The sequence below is a fragment of the Platalea leucorodia genome (genome assembly GCF_965183815.1).
Source record: "Platalea leucorodia genome assembly, chromosome: 1".
Lineage (NCBI taxonomy): Eukaryota > Metazoa > Chordata > Aves > Pelecaniformes > Threskiornithidae > Platalea > Platalea leucorodia.
Window position 1 is genome coordinate 50,581,132 of NC_138823.1, and position 22,747 is coordinate 50,603,878.

The window sequence follows — 22,747 nt, forward strand, 5'->3', positions numbered from 1 at the left end:
GATTTTTACTTCTACATACAGGAACAAACTTGGAAGAGGAGCTAATAAAAGATTTCAAAATACAGCACAGAGCTTTACAGGTTACCAGCCAGTCCAAATAACAGTCCAATGCTATCTGGCTGTCTGTGAAAAAATGAGGTTGTATCTGCTTTAATCCTAGGGAGGGCTTTTAATACAAGGTAACTTTGCTTTAGATACAGGTAATAGTACTCATAGGATAGAGATCAAGATGCCTTCCCTACAAGTGAAAAACTGATACATATTGATGCACACTGTTTACATAATTACATTCTTGTGATAGCATGATGAAAATCCAACCTCATCAGGACAGTTTTTCTTACATGAAGAATAATTAATATCTGCTACGACGTCAAAATTTTTAGGTTCCCCCTTGCCAATTAGTATTATAACGTGAAAAACACCTATCATAAACAAGTTTCTAAAGAAAGTTCCTTTTATTTGGGCTCTCTTCCCACCTCTATACTTGCTGTCTGTTCCTTTTGTTCCTTCCTATAGTGAACTTCTGATATTGTTTATTTTTACCTGAAGGATGTTGCTCCATTCTCTTTTATTTTAGCTTTCTGAACAGGAGATGCTTGAAGCGACAGAATTTTATTTCCTGGCAGGGTAATTTGTTTCAGAATGGAACCTAAAACAAAACAAAGAACATGCCATAGTAGAAAGCAAAATGCTAAGAAAACTGTTTAATCAGTTCATACTTCTAGCAAAGGCTACTGCAGACTCAACAACAACTAATTAGGTCCATTTGAAAACCAGACACTCTAGAGTCTTACATTCTACATGTTCTATATGGCCCAAAATCCTACACGCTCTCAGCAAACATCCTCCTCTGTGCTGACCAGTGGAAGGTTTTAGTGAAAATTGACTTGCTGAGACAAACTCACATTATGCATCAACCTGGACCTCTTGAAGGGAAAAGCTAAGTCTCACGAAATGACCCTCAAAAGCATCACGGCTTAAAGGAAGTTCACTGCAAGGAGCTTACTCACAGTATTTTAACAAGTACAAATGTTTGATTGACATGCTTTTAACAGGTGCCAGAAGCAGACATGGCACTGAGTTTCTCATCAGAACTCCAAACAGACAGTAAAGATGTTCAACTCATCGCACAGAGCTGGCTGCTCCTGATAGGCAACTACCTTCTTACATTCCTACAATCTACCAACATCCAGCACTTATTTCTATATCTCAGCAGTCTTCTCCCTTCTCCATTAAAGAGGTTCCACTTTACCTGCAGGAAACTGGTTAGTTTGAACAAGTGTATTCAGCGGCATCCTTTTCTCGGCAGATGTCTGCAGGGTCAGTGTTGAGGGTTGCGGGAGTGTGGATACTTGCTTTACAATGGTTCCTGAAGGTTGCTGGACTACCTGGAAGTGGAATATCCAATATCAAGAGTGAGAAGAGCTAAACCTACAGAGAAGCAAATAGTATCAACATGTTCATTCAGCCAGAAGTGCCGCTGGGCACGCATGCATGTCTAGCTTTCAGTTTAAAGCAAACAGCATGCTCAGAAAAACCTCACCTTTTTTTTTTTTTTTTTTAAACTTCATGACACAAAATCTTAACGACTGGTGGTGAGCTTTAAGCTCCAGCAGCTCATGTACTGAGCTCTAACAGACACTTCACCTCTAATATGGTTATCAATAGAGAGAAGACAAGTTTCACTGAGTATTACACAATCCATTACACTAAGAGGCTTTCCTCTCTGTAAGTCTTGCTTAACAGACTAACAATTGAGTATTGAGTCTGCCTGCCAATAAGTTCAAAAGGGTAGGTATCACAAACACCTAGTTAAAAAGAAAGAACACCAAAACAAACAGTTAGAAGTTTCACATGAAATCCTTTTCCTGACAAGAATTAAGAGTACACACTACAAAGTTACTAATGCATTTTTGGAGCTGCAACATCAATTGTAGATTGAGACGCTGCGTTCCAAAGTGTTAAGCAAAAATACACTGAACACATCAGTTAGCGGGAACATGAAGTACCAACTAGCAACACCTATAGCGAGTAGAGCCTCTACACAAAACCATCAATACACTGCTGAAGGGTAAAAAGGAAGGGGGTTGATAATTTTGTTTAAAGAGGCTCTTGAGAGAAACAAAACCAGACAGCAGGATGTCATCACAACACAGACCTATGGACGCAGCCCATAAATACTAATTCTTCCTCTTCATGGGCGTCTATTAAAATGCAAGAAAGTAATGCAATTGCAGCATCCCTAAAAGCCTCATTTCTAAGCCTCCTAGCTAGCAGAATATGGGCTGCAGCTTTTGATACATCCTTTGGAAAAGTTCTTGATTACAAGTACTACAAAGATGTGCTTTTACCAAAGCACAAAATTATCAACATCTTCAGATGGAATCCTGTTTTTTTAGCAGCAGAAAGGTAATACAAAGGAATTTTCAGGGTCAAGAAACCACTTTTTTCCCTCTACATCTTTTATTCTAACTTCAGAAAGTCTCAAGAGTGCTTGTACAGCAACACTGCACAAGTTTAATTAAATAAAGAGTTGACATTTATTATACTTCAGAAATTAGTCTGTCTCCTTCTGTCATCTAACTTCAGATTTATCAGTAAACATCATCAGCATAAGCATCACACATTCACAAAAAGAGGTACTTTGTGTACCAAATAGTCAAGATACACCCCACCCATCCCCATATTAATAGCATCATGGTTTGGCATAGCAGAAGTAACATAGAATAACTCAGCTGAAGGTGGTGTCTGAAAACCAGACAATGAACAGACAGTTCTTGAGAAGAGACTTAAGATCCATAAGAAGACAGAACCATGGGAGTACAGGGACAGACTGTGGACAGAGTCAAGGCTCCCACATGCAGCACTTCCTCATAGAATCATAGAATCGTTAAGGTTGGAAAAGACCCTTAAGATCATTGAGTCCAACCGTTGACCTGTCACTGCCAAGTCCACCACTAAACCATGTCCTTGAGCACCACATCTACCCTTCTTTTAAATACCTCCAGGGATGGAGACTCAACCACTTCCCTGGGCAGCGGTTCCAATGCCTGACTACAAAGCAGTACAGTGGAGTACAGATGAAGTCAGGTGCTCACAAGCCATGTGGTGGAAGTTTGTCTGGAGTGCACCATTTTCGCACGCAAACTCGTTGTCAGCAATGACATGGACAGACGGAGGAGGACAAACAGTGGATGAATTGGCTGGCCAACTGCGGCAACAAGAAGGAAGTCTCTTCCTCCCTACGGGCCTGCATCTTGGCTGTGGAAAAACTGAAAAACCGTTCCAATCACTTTGTCATCACCCCCTTCCCTCGAAAGGGATCCCAGCTGTTTGGCTTCCTTACCCTCTAATTCCAGGCTACTGGCCCTGTTATCCCAGCACTGGAGCAGCCAGCTGACAATGTGCTCGCCTGGACGATGGCTGAAATCTTTTTGCGTATCTCATGGCTCACTCAGGGATAGGGATCGGGTGGTTACCACCTCATTTATGGGTTCTCCCTCTGCTCCCTCTTGTTCTTGTTATGGCCTGGTTCATCTTCATCCCTTACTAAATGAGCTGATTTTCTTGTGTATTTCTTCTTGCATATAGGGGCAACTGATACCAGCACACGTTGGTTCTCTGGTTCAGCTGCAGTGCCTGTCGTGGGGGTTGGAGTAACCGCAGTGCCTGTCACCGGGGTCTGAATAGCCACAGTGCCCATCACGGAGGCAGATCTCTGGATGGTATTCCTAAACAGTTGTTTAACCCTAAACAAGACCTCAACCACATTCAGGAGACATAGCAATAGGAATATGCTGGTTTGAACAACCCAAGGATATTCAAAATTCTCAAGAGCTGTTGTAAGTAGTCTGAAGGAAAAAGGGAAGGTGAAGGGGCGAGGGGAAGTGTCCTCCCTGTCTTCCCCATAGATTTGTTCTCTGAGGAGAAAAGGTAAAGAGTGTAATCATTAATAGTTTCCGAGAAGTGGCTCTCAAGGTATGGAGATGACGGAAATGCCGAGTACAAATACCAGATTAGTCTCACGACCAATAGTTTTATCATATCATAAGCTTACGTTACACAGTGCAGCAAAATGATAACCTTGATCCAGCCCCCAGCAAGGGTAAACAGCACAACAGGGAACACATACTGCAAGTAAGGTCTTATATAACACAACTTTCAGAGCAAGCACGACAACTTTGAGAGCAAATAAATCAACATTACAACCAGTGACTATTAAACCAATATAATAAATGCTTATAAAAAATTTGCCTTAACATGCTCTGGTCAGATCTGCTGTTATCTCAACCCTTTGTGCCCCACGTTGGGCACCAAAAGGACTGTTGTGGTTTAACCTGGCAGGAAGCTGAACATCACACAGCTGTTTGCTCAGGCCCCCCCCACCCCAGGGGGATGGGGGAGAGAATCAGGGGGGAAAAAAAAAAAAAAAAAAAAGTAAAACTAACAATAAAAGAATATACAAAATAAGTGATGAACAATGCAACTGCTCACCACCCACCGACCAATGCCCAGCCAGTTCCTGAACAGCGATTGCTGCCCCCTGGCCAACTCTCCCCAGTTTATATACTGAGCATGACGTCATACAGTATGGAATAGCCCTTTGGCCAGTCTGGGTCAGCTGTCCTGGCTGTGCCCCCTCCTGGCTTCTCGCTGGCAGGGCATGAGAAGCTGAAAAGTCCTTGACTAGTGTGAGCACTGCTTAGCAACAACTAAAACATCAGTGTGTTATCAACATTATTCTTATAGTAAATCCAAAACACAGCACTACACCAGCTACTAGGAAGAAAATTAACTCTATCCCAGCCAAAACCAGGACAGTGTGCAGATAATTACTGAGCCACTGACCAGCTTGGACAAACTACTCACAGGCTCCGCCAGCACCCACACTGACACGCGCCTAGACATCCTCCCCACCACCAGCAAGAATGATGCTTCATCTTCAGCATGCAAAACACTGAAACAGCACAGGAGGAAACATAAGCATTCAAGGTGAAGGTGCGGCAGACAAAAAGAACAAAGATAGGCAGTGTTAAATCACTGGAGATTGGGCAGTAAGTCAAGTAACCGAGGAGACTAGATCAACAAGAAACAGAAAGGCAGTAAAGCTGATTTTGTGTTTGCTATTCTAGCTGCTAGACTAACAAAGCTGGAAGTCCTTGGGACTTAAAACAGAACAGGGCAACAATCCTAGAAATTTCAACAAGGATCTAATGCCAGAAAAAAAGTATAAAAAAATAGATATTATCAATAAGAAAGAGTTATTGCCTCTTTTCTTCAGGTTAGCAGGAAGAAGTAATAAAGAAAAGGGACTGTTCCTTTGTGCCCTGTTAAGTACTTTGACAGAGACATCAGAATAAAAAGCACCACCACTCTTTTAAGTAAAAAAATGCAATGCAACATCCAGCTGACAGCATAGGGAAAGCTGCCTCAGAGAGATTTTGATTAGCCTTACTTGAACCTGTTTTGCATTCATAAAGCAAAGTTCGGAGATCAGCAGAGAGATGGTAAGGTATCATCACACACTACAAGCAGCATTGCTTCATGAAGGAAGCCTCACCAGCTGAATGCAAAAGCATACATCCAGGACAAAAAGCTCTTGAAAAATAACAGGAGATTCTCTGCTCAAGAAAGCTCAGCTCTGAGGGGACTTGACACTAACAACAACTCACTAAGAACAAGTGGCTGGAATAGCACAAGCACTTCGCTCCTTGCTTCAACCACTAGTGATGTCCAGGGAGCATGTCTCATTGGTAATCACAGGGACTACACCATAAAACTCTTGCTCTTTATGCTTAACATGAAGTTGTAGTCTCACAGCAGCTTTCTCACCATTGCAAGCCAGCGGCTGGTAATTTAAATTTTCATTTATTGTGCTTTAACAAGAGACAAAGCAATACTACAGCAAGACAAGTTTTCTTTCCAAGACGAAACTCCTGTGTACAGCAAAGCCCTTAAATGAGGCTGTGTTAACAAAGTCACCAGGAGGGAACCCCTTCTAATGGGCAACTCACAGCACAGGCATGTGATCAAGCCCAACAGCATCCCTGAAGAACAGGTACCTTGGTGTCCACCATACAAACCCAGAGTTTCGATAATCATGCCACAGAAAAGACAGTTACATGTTGCATAACTCCAGTCACAATTTTGATATTAAAATAATGTAGTGCTGCATTCTTGAGCACCACCAATGTTACACTGGAGCTGGCACATGAAAGTTCACTTTACATTCCTCAAGCACAAAAGACCTAAATTAGAAATGGGCGTGCAGAGGGAGTGTATGGCATCAGACAACCCTGAAGGCTGGAAAGGGAAAGAAATTGCTGGCAGCATTGTATGGACAGATTTGCACAGCTGGCATGTGCTTCCTTTCAGCTGGCAGCAGGACCCTTCTGTTTAGGGAGGGCAGGTCCAGATTTGTTTTCTTGTGGGAGGAAACAGACCCTCTGTCCTTCCAATGAAATGCACCAGGGAAGCCCTAGAAGATGCAGCCACTTCTACTAACTTGCCCTTTGTGCTAGTAGGTTGCCTGAACAAACACCAAGCTCCTGATATGGCTGCAAAGTGGTCAACCCGGTCCTTCGACTACATCCGAAACCAAAATTAAATAGGTATTTTGAAGAGCAAGTATTTCAATCACTGTGCCTGGGATCTACCCAAATGAGGATAAAAACATGTTTTGTATGCAATTCAATGCTTGCAAGGCACTGTGAAGAAAAGCAATTGCAATCGTCTGCCACACTGCAGTAGTGGAGGAGGCAGAAGTCATTTCTTGAGTTCACCAATATCATATTCAAGAAATGTTTTGACTCCCCAGTGTAGAGTTAAGCTTCCTCATCTATTTGTACAGATGGTCCACCTTTCCCCTGGATTACATGGCTTGCCATGTAGCCAACAAACTGCTCTCCAGCCCTTGAACAACCTAAGAAGCCCTCATTTTCTTCTGGCTGGAATTTCAAATTTAGTCCTCAAAGACAGTAAGGGTACCAATTCCTTTTCCAATTTGGCTTTAGCTACTACTATCAAAGACTGTTAGTGCATATGCTTGATAACGGTTTGTTTTTAAAACAAACCCACTCATAAAAAGGACACCACATCCCCTCCATATAGTTGAGCGCTTTGTTCTTTTTAAGCAAGTCTGAAAAGGTGAAAAGCTGGTAGCATAAGCTCTCTATTTAGAATGCAGGATTCTTGTATTGTATCCACCTTATGCACTTTGAAAGGAAGAAAATTAAAAAAGCAAAACATTTTAAGGGCCTGAATACTGTTACATCATGTATAGGCAATAAACAAACTACAGAGGAAATTCACACACTAGATGCTCTACTATACCTGTGCAAAGTAAATCTAGCTTCATAGGAAGTCTAATGTTTTCCCCTCTTTTTAAAGAGCAAATCTTTACAAGGAAGTCTTATTCAAGAATCAAGTTCTTTATCTGCCAAAGGGAGACTATTCTCTCAAAATACTTGAGAACGCAGGTAGACCAGTCAGAATACTACTCAGTGTCTCAAACACCCATACACCAAACCTCATGTATTTTTACAATGTTGCTCTTTTGGGTATACCTGTGATCCAGTTTGTTGGTATTTAACATTAACATTAGCAAGAAGTTAACCTGTGCCAAGAAAAAAATGTTAACACATTGCTATTGAGGGTATTGTTTTAATAAGACATTTATTCCTCCTGGAATTTCTTAGCTAATGAGGCCTGATAGAAAAAGCTCACTTTTGGATGACTTCATAATTAACATGTCTTAGTAAATTTGGAGGTCAGAACTCTGCTCTGAGAAGCTCCTTGAGCTAGTTTGTACATTTCAGTTAACATATCACTGAACATCATCAAGCCACCTGTGCCTGCAAAATATCCAGGGTAGGAACTACCAAGCTAGAGACTGGAATCTCTAGTGGCTAGCTGAGGCACAGCCCTAACAGGGCATCTGACAGTAATTAACATAAGCATCCCATCAGCAATTTCTGTTTCTGACACAAGCATTTCCTACCTTTTCTTTCAGATGCCAACCTACCCTGGTTCCATGCATTGCAGGGGTCAGAACTCATACTCCCTCATGTCTCAAGCTGGATGTTCAGTCTGGTGGAACAGTGGTCAGCATGTTTTGCAAGAGACCCAGCTTACAGTTTGGCTTTAGATTCACCTTTTCACCAAGGGCTCAATATCCTTAACTATGACAAACGTAACTAATTAACTCATGACAGAATAGCTTCCTATGTTAAAAAAATCCCACTAAGATCCAAATTCGTATCCTCTTGACAAAACGGTAAGAGTGGAAGCAAAGAAGCCCAGTCACAGAGAAGGAGAGAAATTCATCTTACCAACTGTTTCACTTTAACCACCTGCTGAGCACCCACTGACTGCGCAACGATGGACTTTGGCTGTGAGATTTTGATACTGATTGGGGTTCCAAGGACTGGTTTCAGAGGCTGGAGAGGGGTTGTTGCTGAAGATGCCACTGTAGAGACCAGCACTGGCTTTGCAGGCTGGAGAGACGACGTTGCTACTGCAGAGGTGAAGACCGGCTTGACAGTTTGCATAGCAGTCAGCCCTGATGTTGCTATCGTTGTGGTGAGGACTGAAGCTGCAGGCCGAAGAGATGCTGTCACCACTGCAGAGGCAGGAACAGGCTTCACAGTCTGCAGAGGAGCTGTTGCCGACGCACTGACAAGGACTGGTTTTATAACCGGAGAGGCTGTGACTGTTACAGAGGCAGACACTGGTTTTATAACTGGAAGAGAAGTTGTTGCTACAGCTGAGGTTGCCACCGCTGTTGAAGGAGCTGGTGCTGCAGAGGTACAAGTCGAAACAGCTTCTTGGGTTGGAGCTGGCTGCTGCATACACTGCTGGATAAAGCTCTGAGCGTTGGGCATTAGCTGCCGTAAGGCAAGCATGCTTTTCTAGAAGAAAAACAAAAAAACACTGGACATAACATCAGCAGAGTCTTCCACAATACTGATACATTAGCAACTGAATCTTCTTCCTCATCTTCCAATTTAATTTTTCATGAGATGGTAATTGCTTATTCCAAACAAGTTTTGCTAGAATTCAGGCACCCTTAAATTGATAATGATACTGCTTAGTGAAGACCACAAGAATCACCAACACAGGCTAAGCAAAGGTCAACAGTCACCACGGCTTCACTGCATGTAGCAAATACCATCTACAGGGAAACTCACCCATAACATTGTTCTTTTGTTTAGATTTTTCAATTTGAAATTTGTGTTCTATAAAAAGACCATTTTAACTGTTTTACTACCTCAAAAAAAATTGCTTTGCCAAAAACCCCTCCTATACTGTAACAGCTGTGTTTATCCATAGAGCCTGTCTGACAGAGAACTACAAATTATCCCATAAAGTCAGAAACAATCTCTGAAGGTATGAGCACTTCTACACCAATACAGCTGTATCTACACTAGGGGGGGATACCACTTTAATAATGCCTGTATAGCTGCAGCAGCACAACTTAAGACAGATAGTTCTCTGCAACAAGAGAACATTAGTAAAGGTATCTGGCAACATCTCATTTTTACTACAGCCATGTTTAAGAACGTTAATGGACAGAATAATCTTCAAGCCCTCTACAGATTTTTCTCCTTGACTATTTACAATCTGATATGGCTAAGAACCAGGGGAAATCAGTTCTGCAGCTACCTGTATATTCTCACAAACCTTTTTTTCCCGCCTCTAATAGTTTTTGAAGTCTGTAAGAGCCTCCAGCACAGTGCTGTTGCTCTGGGCTTCATGCAAAAGGACATGTTGTCTCACATGCTAATATATCGAGTGAACAAATTGTTTGGACATCTAGACCTTCTGTGGCACACCTATCTTTAACGTTCACTTCCTTTTCTTTTAAAAGGCCACTCAGCTTTCTTCATGCTCCAGATGCAATTTATTTACCAAAAGCATCCAGCATAGATTTGAAAATCAAGCAGACTTTACAGCCAAAAATCACTGTACTTTTCCACCTATTGGAACAGACAAAACAAAACACGTGCAACAACTTCATCAAAAACCTGCAGCTCAAGGATAAGAGACAACTCCAGAGAGTCCTCCCTAAAATTCCACTTCACTAGCTAAAAGTGAATTGGCAACAAGCCGTATCACATTTCTTTCCAGACTTGACCTGCAAGCGTTTCCCCCACAAACAAGGCCAGCACCAGTCCTCGTAGCACCTTAGAGAAGTGCTCCTGAAGTCACCTTCCATTTGGCAAGCAGTCCTGTCACAGCTGCTCAGAGTTACAGACCAGACCTAATTGGTGTGTATCAACTACACATTCTCATCCTTAAGGTAATTTGGATAAAAGCAATCAGGGTGCAAGAAGTTTTAAAGGATGGGTAACGCTACAAAGTCAGCTAACTTCAACCATGACAATGTCTAAACAAGGTTTCTTAAGTCACAGTATTTCTTTGTTAATATAGCATGCAACAGGGAGAGAGCACCTTGTCAAGGATCACAGGGTATGGATACTGCCTAAAACAGAAAAGCATAGATGATACCAGTACCTGGTAGCATGCTGCAGGAGAAACATGCAACAGCTCTGCTGTGATGGGTCCGGGTCTGACCCATACTGATGAACCCAACTTAACTCCTGTAGAACTGCCTCGAGGTCTGCGCATCACACAGCTCTCCACATTGTGGGATGGCTTATTAACTCAGGCCGAGCACTTCTGCGAGTGCATCAGGATAGTGCTGTGCCCGAGCTAATCAACCCTTGGGGGACCCAAAGGGGTAGAAGCGTCAGCAAGTGCTGCACAGCCACCCCTTGGCTCAGCTCAGCTCCTCTGCATGAACAAGCCCAGGGCTGTCAGGGCTCACCAGCCCTTGATGAGGTCTAGCTGTGCCCGACTTAGGCTGGATCTGTGTGGAGCTACTGAGGCTCACTTGCACTGTTTTGGGAACACAGCACAACAGCACCTGAGCTGGCCCCACGCACACACAGCCAGCCCACATCCAGCAGGGTTCATCAGCCAGGGCCCTCCAGAAGGCAGCTATGCTACTTCTAAAGCCAAACATTTAAGAAGCCTCCAGGGAATTAAAACAGAGAGTAAGTAAGTGACCAATAGGAGAATTTTATATCAAGCCCTGCAGAGATGGCTCTAGTCTTCTAGACTCATGGCAAACTTTCTAGCAAAGTATTTAAAGGCTGCCACTGTAACAAAAATAGTCATCCCACAGTTGAACAGATCAACACCAGCCATCAACATTATCACATGCATTGTTATATGTGCTGTCAAATACTAAGGAAGAGGAGAAACTCCAGAAAACCTCTGTCCCGGCTTTACCACTTAACTGTTCTTCCTTGATTCTCCACCTTGCCTATAATGAATGCCAAGGAAAAGTACAGCTCTATCAAGCTGAGCGTACCGCGTACATTGCAATTAAGTAAATGTAACCAAGTTTTCCATGTTTTGCATGGGATTTTATGCTTGCTGTACAATAAAGACATTCATTTTTATTTTGTTAATACCATTCTACCATATGATTAAAAGTGTTAAGAGAGCATTTTTTAATTTACGTGATTATTTGCTTGAATGGAGGTAGACCTGTCCTGGGTTACTTTTCCTAAGCCGCAGCAGTCCCGTCAGACCCTTTCTGGAGAACAGGGTGGGGTTTTTTTCTGCCTCCAGTTAAACACAAACCAGTAGACAGATGAATAGCTTTATGCAGATTCTTTGAGCTTAAATACTGCACAAGCTGTGCACAGCCACTGTTGTCAGTCTTCTCTATTAGAACTCAAAATAGCTACAGTTTTGATGAGAAAGTAAGAGGTCATCTTAGTGTAACTGCTCTACTGTAGATGCACCAGCTTCTAAAACTTTAGTATCCACTAACAACTAGAGGGCAATTACTCTCCAATTTAAGGACACAGAGTAAATTACTCCTCTGAAATCCTCCTTCCCCAAAAAAATTGTCTTTCCAAGAGCAACAGTCACGCAGGGCTAGGTTAAGCACCATTTCCTCAACTGACCTGAGCAAATACCTATCTGAATGCTCTGCCTCCTTCCTTTTCTGGTCCTCCTCCCTCCCCTCATTAAATACTATATATCCACAATCAGACACTTACCTTGAGAAAAGGAACTAAATACGGTTGTGGAGATGACTTGAGCTCTACGTACAGCTTTTTTGTAAATTCTTCTGGTTCAATTTTTGCTTCCTAAGAGGAAAGTATAATTACAATGGTAAGTTATAACTATGAATCTACCACATTTTTTTCCCAGATGTATCAAAAATTCATGGAAATTTACATTATCATGGAATTGTTCAAATTCAGTACTCGAACGCTTTTTTCCTCCTGTATTTTTAAATAAAAGGTTTTAGGATAGGATGATGTTGTAATTTAGATATAGTATTTTCAAATTAAATCACTTTTTTCAACTGCAGGCAGTTAACACACTTAAGGATACTTGTTCAAACACCCCTTCACTGAAGTGAACTGATAGAAACAAGTTTATAAGTAGCACTGATCCTTTTGAGTACCTCATTGTCATGCAGAGACATCTAAAATCCACCATGAGTACTTTTTTCTGTAAAGGTAGCTTATCTGCACAAAGATCAATTTAAAGAGACCAGAGACAAAAGACAGCTCAGTAGTTTTTGTAAGACAATTCTGGTCTAATGCATACATAGCATAATAAAGCAGAACACTTAACATCGTCTTTCAAAAGTAGGAGAAACTGAACATCGGAACATCACTTCTGCATACCACTATGGTAACAGTCATCGGCCTTGCAGAGTACAGCCTTCTTTCTTAATGCCTTCCGCTCTGCCCCAACACAAACATCTGACTCAAGGGCTTGGGAGGGTTAGGAAGCTGCAGCAGACTTCTGAGACCCCTCACTCACTACTTCAGTGCCACCACGACAGGGTGAAGGTGGTGGGTAGCTCTAGACACTGCTGCCCTTTCTCACCCTGCCAGGTGAGACCCTGCCAGAGTCACCAAGAACATTACCTCCTCCAAGAAGGTACAGACACACAAGGAAGAGGGACCCCGGCACCAACCTCTGCCTCTGCAGAGAAATTACTCCTCTCACCCATATTCTCCTTAGGAACAACTGTTCCAAGGAGCTACAGAACCAGAGCAGGGGTTTTAAGGACTGTATATTCACAGACAAACAGAACTTACAGCAGCTCTCCTACTTGGTCATTTGACCTGCTGCCTGTTAGGTCTCACTGAGCTGCAGATACAGGTCACCAAGACTGCACCGATACGGATGCAGTGATTTGGTACACTACATCTCAGTGCATACAAGGCACTTGACACCCACTTCATGAGATGCTGCCTTAAGGACCATTTTACTTCACAGCTACCGTTTACCTGTTTCCCTCATACACATGAAACATTAATTTATTTCACATTTAAATCATATACACATACTGAATGTGAACTACAAAAAGCAAACAAGTGCACAGTTAACGATTTATTAATGTCTGGTAACAACTGTTCTTAAAAAAAAAAAAGATAAAGTACTGTAAGTACAAGAAGAAACAACTCCAGTATTTTCCTACAGAAGCAAGGTGTATAGTCCAGCAGGGACACAGAGGCAGAGGAATCAAATTTTTGCAAGGCTACATCTTCAAACAATCTGCTCTCTGAAATTACACCTCTATCTACACCATGCTTTTCTAGACCGAAAAGTCCTTTGGTACCACCAGCAAAGCCATCCCCCTCCACCAGCCCACAGCCTTCTGCTACAGTGGAACAACAAAACAGCAGCAGCGGTCAAATGCCAAGACAAGAAGTGGCAGGAGAAATCGTTACCAAGAAAACCCAGCTGTGCTGGGGTACAGCACGAAGCAGCATACGGAAGCCACCTGCAAGGAGAGAGAGGGGTTGGCAGCCACCATGTTATTTTCTCCATCCCATTGCTTAAAGACACAGATAATGTCATGCTTGTTCCACTGGAGCTTCGCTATCAACCTGTCAGTCAGTTCTGTCTTGGACTAAAGCAGTAGTACGGACTTAGCACTGCACTACAGCCTCCACAGTAATACTCTTGCCATCGAGGACTCAAAACTACAGCAACATAAAAAAAAGCAGCTCAGATCCAAAAGCTGTATTACCATTATTAGCTCCTCCTGCTGTCAGTTACCTGTGTGCATAAAATGAAAGAGAAATGTGAGGGGGAAAAAATACAGCATGGGATCTAGTTAAAATAAGAGTTATAATGTAAGACTTAAAGAGGCCAGATGTATTCAGCCACATGTACTCAGCCACAAATCCAACTCTTCAGCTGTTTAAAAAAAAAAAAAAAAAAAAAAAAAAAAAAAAAAAAAAAAAGAGAGAGAGAGAAGGAACAAAACTATGAAGTCAATGTCAAAAACGATACACAAATGATGGACACTTTGTTTAAAAAAATTCTCACCAATAGATTTTGCACCAGATTCTTCACGTTCTGCCCCATCTCAGGGGCTTGAGGTCCACTAGATGCCAGTTTTATTAGCGTAGCAAGAAAATTCTTGCATTTCTTCACATTCTCTAGCATCTCCTAGTGTGGAAATAAAGAGAAGACTGTTAGATGTTGCATTGGCTCTCCAACCTCTGATGAATATAGAGAATGTTAATTTTTAATTAAAAACTTTTTTTTTTTCCCCTTACTGTAGAAGCGCTGGTCTGTGCTACTGTTGTGCCCTCTGCTTTCACAGAGACTGCCTTTTGGGAGATAGCTTGTGCAGGTGGTCCTGTAACTGGAAGTTTTACAGGTGTTCCAGTACTCGAAGGCTTTACAGCAGTAACTGTAGTAACACTAGCTGTTGCAGCTGCTGGCTGAAAAGAAAAATTAACACTTTTTAACCGAAGACTAACGTGACACACATACTGTATTCTGCTAGCATACAAGCTAGCACCCTCCCTCCAAACTACTATTTAAAACATGAATAAACGATTTTTATCTTTGTTTTTACAGTTTGGATTCATTTGCTTTGAGAGGCTCTATTTAAAACAGTAAGTGACAGAACTCCCACCGCCATAATTCTGTTTTTAAATCAAGGGCGGGGGGAAGAAATGACAAAGGCTCACCCAGACTAAAGCACTGCAAGCAACTTCAAGTGAAGAGAGAACGGTGAAGTTGCCTTGAAGAAACCATACAGTTCAAGGCTAATGAATTTTGGGCAAGGCTAAGCCAGGCGATACTATGCTGAAGATAAACACGACCTTGAGTGATTATTTATCTTCCTTTCTTCCCCTGCAGCTCCTCTCCCAGTTGCAATACCCCTTACTCCTCCTATCTCACATGCAGTAGGCAAAAGATGGCGTGTCCACCTTGGAAGGATGCATGTGCTAGCAGAAGCAGTCAGCTGAGCAAATGCACCTAACAAGTTCCTCCTGCCTTTTCCTTGTGGGCAGCAGTTTGGACCTCTCTCCTCTGCCCAGACACAAATCCTCATAAAATTCAGTTATTTTGAGACCGCTTTTTAGAATCTCATTAGAATTTACCAACAGATTCAGAAGCTCCAGCAACAGGAAAGTAATGATGGTTTAGGAAAAAAATAAGAACAGAATTTCCTCTCTCCTTTGCAACCAGGCTAAATAATAGTTTCCAGAAGAAAACCTACCAAAATGAAGTATTTCTACTTTGGATTTTAGAGGAGGGGAAGAGGGGAAGAGGGGAAGAGGGGAAGAGGGGAAGAGGGGAAGAGGGGAAGAGGGGAAGAGGGGAAGAGGGGAAGAGGGGAAGAGGGGAAGAGGGGAAGAGGGGAAGAGGGGAAGAGGGGAAGAGGGGAAGAGGGGAAGAGGGGAAGAGGGGAAGAGGGGAAGAGGGGAAGAGGGGAAGAGGGGAAGAGGGGAAGAGGGGAAGAGGGGAAGAGGGGAAGAGGGGAAGAGGGGAAGAGGGGAAGAGGGGAAGAGGGGAAGAGGGGAAGAGGGGAAGAGGGAAAGAGGGAAAGAGGGAAAGAGGGAAAGAGGGAAAGAGGGAAAGAGGGAAAGAGGGAAAGAGGGAAAGAGGGAAAGAGGGAAAGAGGGAAAGAGGGAAAGAGGGAAAGAGAAAAACCATCACACGCAAAAACCCATAATCAAAAAAAATCCAACACAGTTCTTCTGATACAACAGACTACAACATGAGTAAAAGACTTTGCCTCTACAAAAACCACTACTTTCAATTTCTCAACTTGAAAACTAAAAAGCCTGATCAAACCTCCAGGTTACAGAAGAGTCTCAGGTTAGCATTTGAAACCTGAAGTTGGTGTCATTTCTCCTCCAAACCACTCAAGAGAAAAGGAAAGTGTGGTTTTGTAGGCCAAATTCTAGGTTCAGATCTGTGCCACACAACTGCTTTCACTGACTCTTAACACACTTAAACATCACAGTTTATTCCAGCAATCACAAATTAATACTTGCTAATTGCATTAATGATAAGACAGTAGCACAAGAGTCCAACTTACCCTACCATGGATAAAACAAAAACTGATCAGAGTTGGACAGACATCATGTAGAATATCAAAGGGCTTTTAAGTCTTTCAGGATAGGGAAAATTAGTGAGCAAACATTTAAAGCTAAAGCAAAACACTCGCACTTTTGTTGTTTATTTATAAATTATTTTTTTTTCCTGGGTGGGTCCCCCCCTTCCCAAGCTGCTGCCAGCTTGACATGAAAGAAGCAGGCAGCTACCAGCAAGCTTTCCAGCTTAGGCTCCCACTGTTGGTAACACTTTAATAGCTCTCTGCAGGATCTTTGCCACCACCACTGCCTCTTCCAAGGATGAGGCTCAACAGCTCTAAGACCACAGGGAGGCAAACTGGGCACGAGAATCCCACAAACAGATGGACGGGAGGAAGATGGAAGGGGACAGAGTACAGATCTGTCAAGCTGCAATGCCCTGGGCTTTTAAAAGCTGAAAACATGAGGTTCACGGGAGCTGATCTCTTGCAAATTCCAGCGTGTTTACACATCAAGACCAGAACGGCATTTTATCAGCTGAGGGAGCAAACAACAGGAAGTCTGCTGGACTCTTTTCCCAGGAAGATGAATATATGGGAATTAACTTCTGTCATCTGCCCTCAACCTTTTTCACTACTGACAATTCTCATTCTCACTTTGAGCAACAGAGAAACAGTCACCACAAAAAATGGCATTAATCCTGCATATTTTGAAGTCATTTCAAGAGAAGAAGTGCTCTGCATCTAAATGAAAGTACCCCAGCATGATGCTAATTAGATACTTTGCAGCTTCGTTACCCCACCTGGGAAGAAAGTGAAAAATAAAAACGTGCAGGTATTTTGTCTAACCTCAGAGCTTAAACATTCAGGAACGTCAAAAAATGGAAATATTTTTGTAGATTAGGAGAATAATCCTGGAGTCAGTAACGAAAGAGAGTTTTGCAGATAGTAGTGTTCAAAGTTGTACTTAGCACAGGATAGGAGATACACAACCAAGCCAAGGATTATTTCCTCTCCACTGTCTCCCACTTTTTGTGATGACATCATACTTCCACACCAACACTCCTCTCCTGTGACCTCAAAAAACTGTCAAGACTAACATCAGCAAGTTCTTTTAGGACTGATGAGTGAGCCGCTGCCAAGGAAATCAGACCCAAGGACTCTTTCTTTCTTTCTTTCCCCAGACGGTTCCTGCAACCTTATGCCTGGACTCCCTTGTCAGCACCCTTCTCTTGTCTGCCCGAGGGTGAGGAGTGAAGTGGCCCTGTGATGGCAGGACGTATCCACATCGCACCTATATACTCTTCATTGTACAAAGAGCTTGTACAGAGGGCTTTGCAATCGTCTGCAAAACAGAGGGGCTCCAAGGAAGCCACTCCAAACAGAACGGCACTATTAATTAAGTTTAAAAAGGAAAAGTTAATAGCATGATGAACCTCAGTGTTTATCCATATGAGAATGTGAGGATGCAGGCAGCTTCATCCATCAGATGGAAAAAAACTTTACCTTCATCTCTTCTCCCCAGTGCGAGGGTAGCGTAAGATATAAAAGCAATAGTCATCTACTAAAGACCTCTATGCAGAGATCACAAGCACATGGTTTGCAAGCTAGTATTCCAAAACACAAGTGGGTAAGGAATACCCGTTACTCTTCTTAGACACAAAGCGTATGCTGTTTCCATTTTAAGCAAAATAGAAAACGTATTAAGAGAGGCCTCTGGGTTTTCCCCTTCAGCCCCAACATTATCCATCTGTAGTGAGAAGGAAAAGAAAAAAAGATCACAGACAGAGCTGTGAGTAGTTTTCAGTTACTGATGCAGAACAGCAGGAGGACGAATATGTAAGACTGTTAGTTACCGCTGTTAGTGAACACATCCCCCAATCCTTCAAACACCTTCAAGGTCAAGAACATACACCCAGCGTGTTTTTTTGAATGACTGATCCTGCTCATTTACTGAGTGCTTGGTCAACCACTACAGCCCAGTCTCCTTCAACCTCTTGTTCACAAGAGAAAAGGAATGTATAAGCCACACTTCTTCCCAGTTTCTTCTCCAGGTTATGAGGAGAACAGCGTATTTTAGCCGTAGAAAGAAGCAGTTTTCTTTTCAACACACATGCTTATCCAGAACTCTGGTCCCCAAGAACAGAGGAAGAACTGTATCTAGGAGACATCTCATACTCTACAGGTAGCAAGAGCCTCTTCAGAAGAGTCTTACAACATTTTTCTCTGGAAAAAGAGAAATAAGACCTAGGAAATAAGACAAAAACCACTACCTAAAAATAACGAGGCATTTCCCACCACTGTCTATTTACAGTCCTATCTGTGGAGACTGTCTATGAAATTCAATTAGAGAAGACAGGCTTTCAGCTATGACCTTCCTTCAGCTTTTAATGAGGGAAAAAAAAACGTAGGCCTGAAAAACAGCTTGACTAGTGCAGACAGCTCATTCTCCCCTCAACAACAGCCCAGGTATACTTTTTTCCCCCTAAGGAATCAAGGAACCCAAACAGGAGAGAGCATTAGGAAGTCTCCATCTCCCAGAAAAGCATCAGCTAGAGCTTGAAAGAGCTGTGTCACAGAGTACAAAAGCACTGGAAATGGCTCTCTGAACTATTTATTTTACCCATTGTTCATGCGCTATCTACTGTAGTGAGAGAAGATGAGCTGACACACACTGGCAGAAGCATAATTAAATTATGCATTTAAAAAAAGACATTCAGAAAAGAATCATCATGAGGACAAAAGTTACCAGCTCAGTGAAAACCACATTAGAGTTAGAAATAACAAGAATGCATCCATATTTTCTTCAGTTCTCTCTGTCACTTACTCTTATTCCACCACACTGTAAAGCTTGCCACCTACCTGTATTGCAGCATGTGGCTGAACAGCAGAAGCCACAGCATTTGTTGTTTGAGATAATGGTTTCACAGGAGTAGCTGCTACTTTCTTTAGTAACTGGGTGCCAGAGTTCTTAAAAAAAAAAAAAAAATTAAACATGTGCAGAGAACAGTTGTCAGACAAGTCAATGACAAAACAGACGCTGAAGTTGGTTTGTATCAGACAACAGCAGGTACTAACACTCTTACAGTAACAATATAGGCATTGTTCACATAGCCCATATAGTTTAAACACTGTTCAACAAAGCTATTTGTCTACCAGTTTAATACTCAAGAACAGATTCAGAGACTTTTAGACACAATGCCTAATCAGAACAAAACAGTTAAAGGATAAGCATGTTGGCGAGACCTATGCGGACGGTTACTTTTTTTATACCCGCTCTTCCTCTTGCATGCTGACTACATTACAAGAGACGGAAGCAAAAAGCCAGCAGAGGTCATCGAAGAAGGAACATCCTAGGGACATGGAAAAGATCCTCAGCTTCACTCAGCTTCAGAGAAGTATCCCGCCAGAGGATCACCAGGTTGCAGTTAGCAGTAACCATTTAGGTAGGTTGTTTGGTTTTGGGTTGGTTTTGTTTTTTTTCTTAAAACCCTTTACATCATCATCATCAGAGAGGAATTCCTTAATTTGAACTACACCATATGTAATGGCTAGCAGTTTTTTCAAACTGAGAAAGCAAAGCACAAAGTGATGTTTATGTGCAAAACTAAGCACCATCATGCTGTTCAGAAAGTGTTCAAATGCTTATGTAACCCTCCATAACTTATTTGCAAATGCTGTTATAACTACATAACATACAACTACGTCAAATTAAAGCTATGAGAGAAGTTACCTGTACAGCACATATTCTGATTGCAGGTGTGCTGGTTGGTAGAGATGGCCTCACGCTTGTGTTATTCTGCGGCTGACTCTGTGCTCGTGCTATTGCTTGTTGAGATACTAGCATGAGTTGGCCATTACTGCTTCTGATAAGAACAGTTCCTGTTGGAGAAAAACATCCAGACTGTTAGAAATTAAGCAATATTATGGCTTTCCTATGCTCCTGTGGAAGAAATAACTAGACCACACTGATAAGATAATGTAATATTTAGTTTCTTACTCCAAGGAACAGCTGTCGAGAAATGTAAGAGTCAAGCATACACCAGCTTTACTCTGCATTTTATGACAGAAAACAATTCCTAAAGTCAAGAGAAAAACTTAATTAGACAGCCACATCAAAACACTATGTGTATACAAGATGCAAATTGCAAAGCCGTTCATCATTTGAGTCAAAAAGATATTCTGGACATTAAAAAGACAGACACACCACACACACACACTCTGGGATTACTTTAACGGTGACTTCTTTAAGCAGTTCTTCAACCTGCAAAATTCATCACCACTATCACACTTGGCTGCCTCTATACATTTTCACTTCTGAACATTTAGGCACATACTTACAGGTGAAGATACAGTTTAGAGAAAACCTGCAATGGGAACTGAAGCCTGTTTAATACCAGTTCACCGCCTGTGTGAAGACCATCCCCCTTGGTCAGAGGGCAGTGGTTTCCAATGAAAGCCAAGGCCACCCAGACATTTGGAGTTGTCCCTCTGTCAAGGGTCTGTCCAAAAGCATTAAAAGGCATGGTTTTAATCAAAGCAGCATACAGCCAATAGAGAGATTCCAATGGGAAAGGGAAAATTAAAAAAAAAAAAAGGGGGGGGGGGGGGAGAAAGAGACTCTTCTGCCCTGTTTCCTTGCTTTTTTGTTTTCCTTTCAAACCTACAGCAAAGTCACCCCACCAGCGATTCAACTCCTACCACCTTTCTCCTACCCCATCAGGTGTAACGACAAACAATTAAACCGTTAACAAACAATGAGTATTTTTACTAAAGCTTTCAAATGAAAATCACCCTAAGGAGAATCAGTCAGATGCCACATCACAGTCCCATCTTCCCTGCATTTGGAAACCATTCAGCTACCAATGCCTCCGGCTGCCGCCTCCTCCCTGGCCCCCTAAGGGCTCGGCTCTGGAAAATCCAGACGTTCATCAGGGTCACAAATACAAAATGCCAGCAGGAAGGCACAGGAGAATGCCAGATAGGTAAAATAAGAGCACCTAAACATTTTTGGAGGACTGCATTAAACTTTCTTGCAACTTATCCAATATCTGAAGAATCCCAGATCTTCTATGCACACTTATGACCCTTCCTAGTGTAAAACAAGCCTGCACCAATGGAATAGTCTTTTTATTACCTCCGTAGTCTGGAAGCTGTCAAAATATTCTGTACAATACAGCCTAAAATACTGCTTCTGTTTGAGTTTAAATGAATACAACAGGAACAGCTTGTGCTCCATGAGTTGGGTTTTGTTTTTTTTTTAAAAAAAAAAAAAAAAAAAAAAAGATCAAGCTATAACCACATGCTTTTCATCCTCCACATCTAAAAGCATAAGAGGATTTTGCAAGACAACACAAAACTTAGTATAAAATTGTGTAATGTCAACATATTGCTATTTACATAGCACACAGAAAGTGAGACTGCAACAGCAGCATCTAGAGTGATTCCCTCCTTTCTCAAGCAGCCCTTACTAGATGGGGCAGATGCACAAGACAGTTTCATATCCAGAAAAATACTGTTACTCTATCTGACAACTCAGCTTTCTCCTCCTCCACTGAAGTCTTGACTATAATTATATTTAGATACAGATGGATCTTTTAATTTAATCAATTAATACCCGGAATCATAGAAAACATATCAGATTTCTCTCTTTTTTTTTCATGCCATCGTATTTAGACAGTGATTCATGGCATACAATTTATCATCAGTCAAGAAAGGGCACTTTTTTCCTTGTTCACATCACATGTTTATGCAGATTCTAGGGGAAGAGAGAAAGCTGACGATACCACACATTTTGATAGCAATAACATCTCTTTCTGCTCTATGTCTATCTACACTCAGGATTGGCTGAAGTGTTGCTACTGGAGGTTTTAGGCTTTATTTTTCTAAGCTTGCTTAAAAATGTCATTGCTAGCTCTACTCTTTGAGAAGGCATATATAAATATATCATTTAATTCCTTTAGAGATTTGGAATGTATTAAGTGTTTTGTTTTCATGTATTTGGATATTTTGTCACTACTCATTACATTTGTTTTTTAAGCCAAATTATCAGAAGCACAAGTTCAACTTCCCTGAATCATACTGCATACCAGAAACAGCATTGTTACCAGCCAACTCGATTATAGGGTTGGCGGTTTTTTGCACTACTGTTCTGAAGTTTCAGTTAGCATTTGCCAGAGATGGAGACCCTGCCTCAAGAGTATCCCATCTTCCAGTCACTTGAATGGAGAGAGTTCATATGCAAATTCATGAACATCTAAAAAAAAAAAAGTAAACAAAAAACAACCACGATAAATATTAACAAGTCCCAGTAGCCCCTTTACATTTGACCATGACTGCAATGATCCCCAACAGCACTGTACC

The 22,747-nt window shown here is 41.9% G+C and overlaps 1 protein-coding gene across 1 annotated transcript in view; it reads right to left on the bottom strand.

Moving 5' to 3' along the window:
• The window catches only part of TAF4B (TATA-box binding protein associated factor 4b), a gene marked incomplete at both ends in the record, with an annotated part of 75,179 nt that overhangs the window by 39,246 nt on the left and 13,186 nt on the right, over positions 1-22,747 (bottom strand). The window contains 8 exons of the mRNA XM_082321789.1: positions 544-649; positions 1,253-1,388; positions 8,331-8,909; positions 12,078-12,167; positions 14,377-14,499; positions 14,610-14,777; positions 19,247-19,354; positions 20,118-20,266. Coding sequence (XP_082177915.1) covers positions 544-649; positions 1,253-1,388; positions 8,331-8,909; positions 12,078-12,167; positions 14,377-14,499; positions 14,610-14,777; positions 19,247-19,354; positions 20,118-20,266 — 1,459 coding nt within the window. The remainder of the gene's footprint in view (positions 1-543; positions 650-1,252; positions 1,389-8,330; positions 8,910-12,077; positions 12,168-14,376; positions 14,500-14,609; positions 14,778-19,246; positions 19,355-20,117; positions 20,267-22,747) is intronic.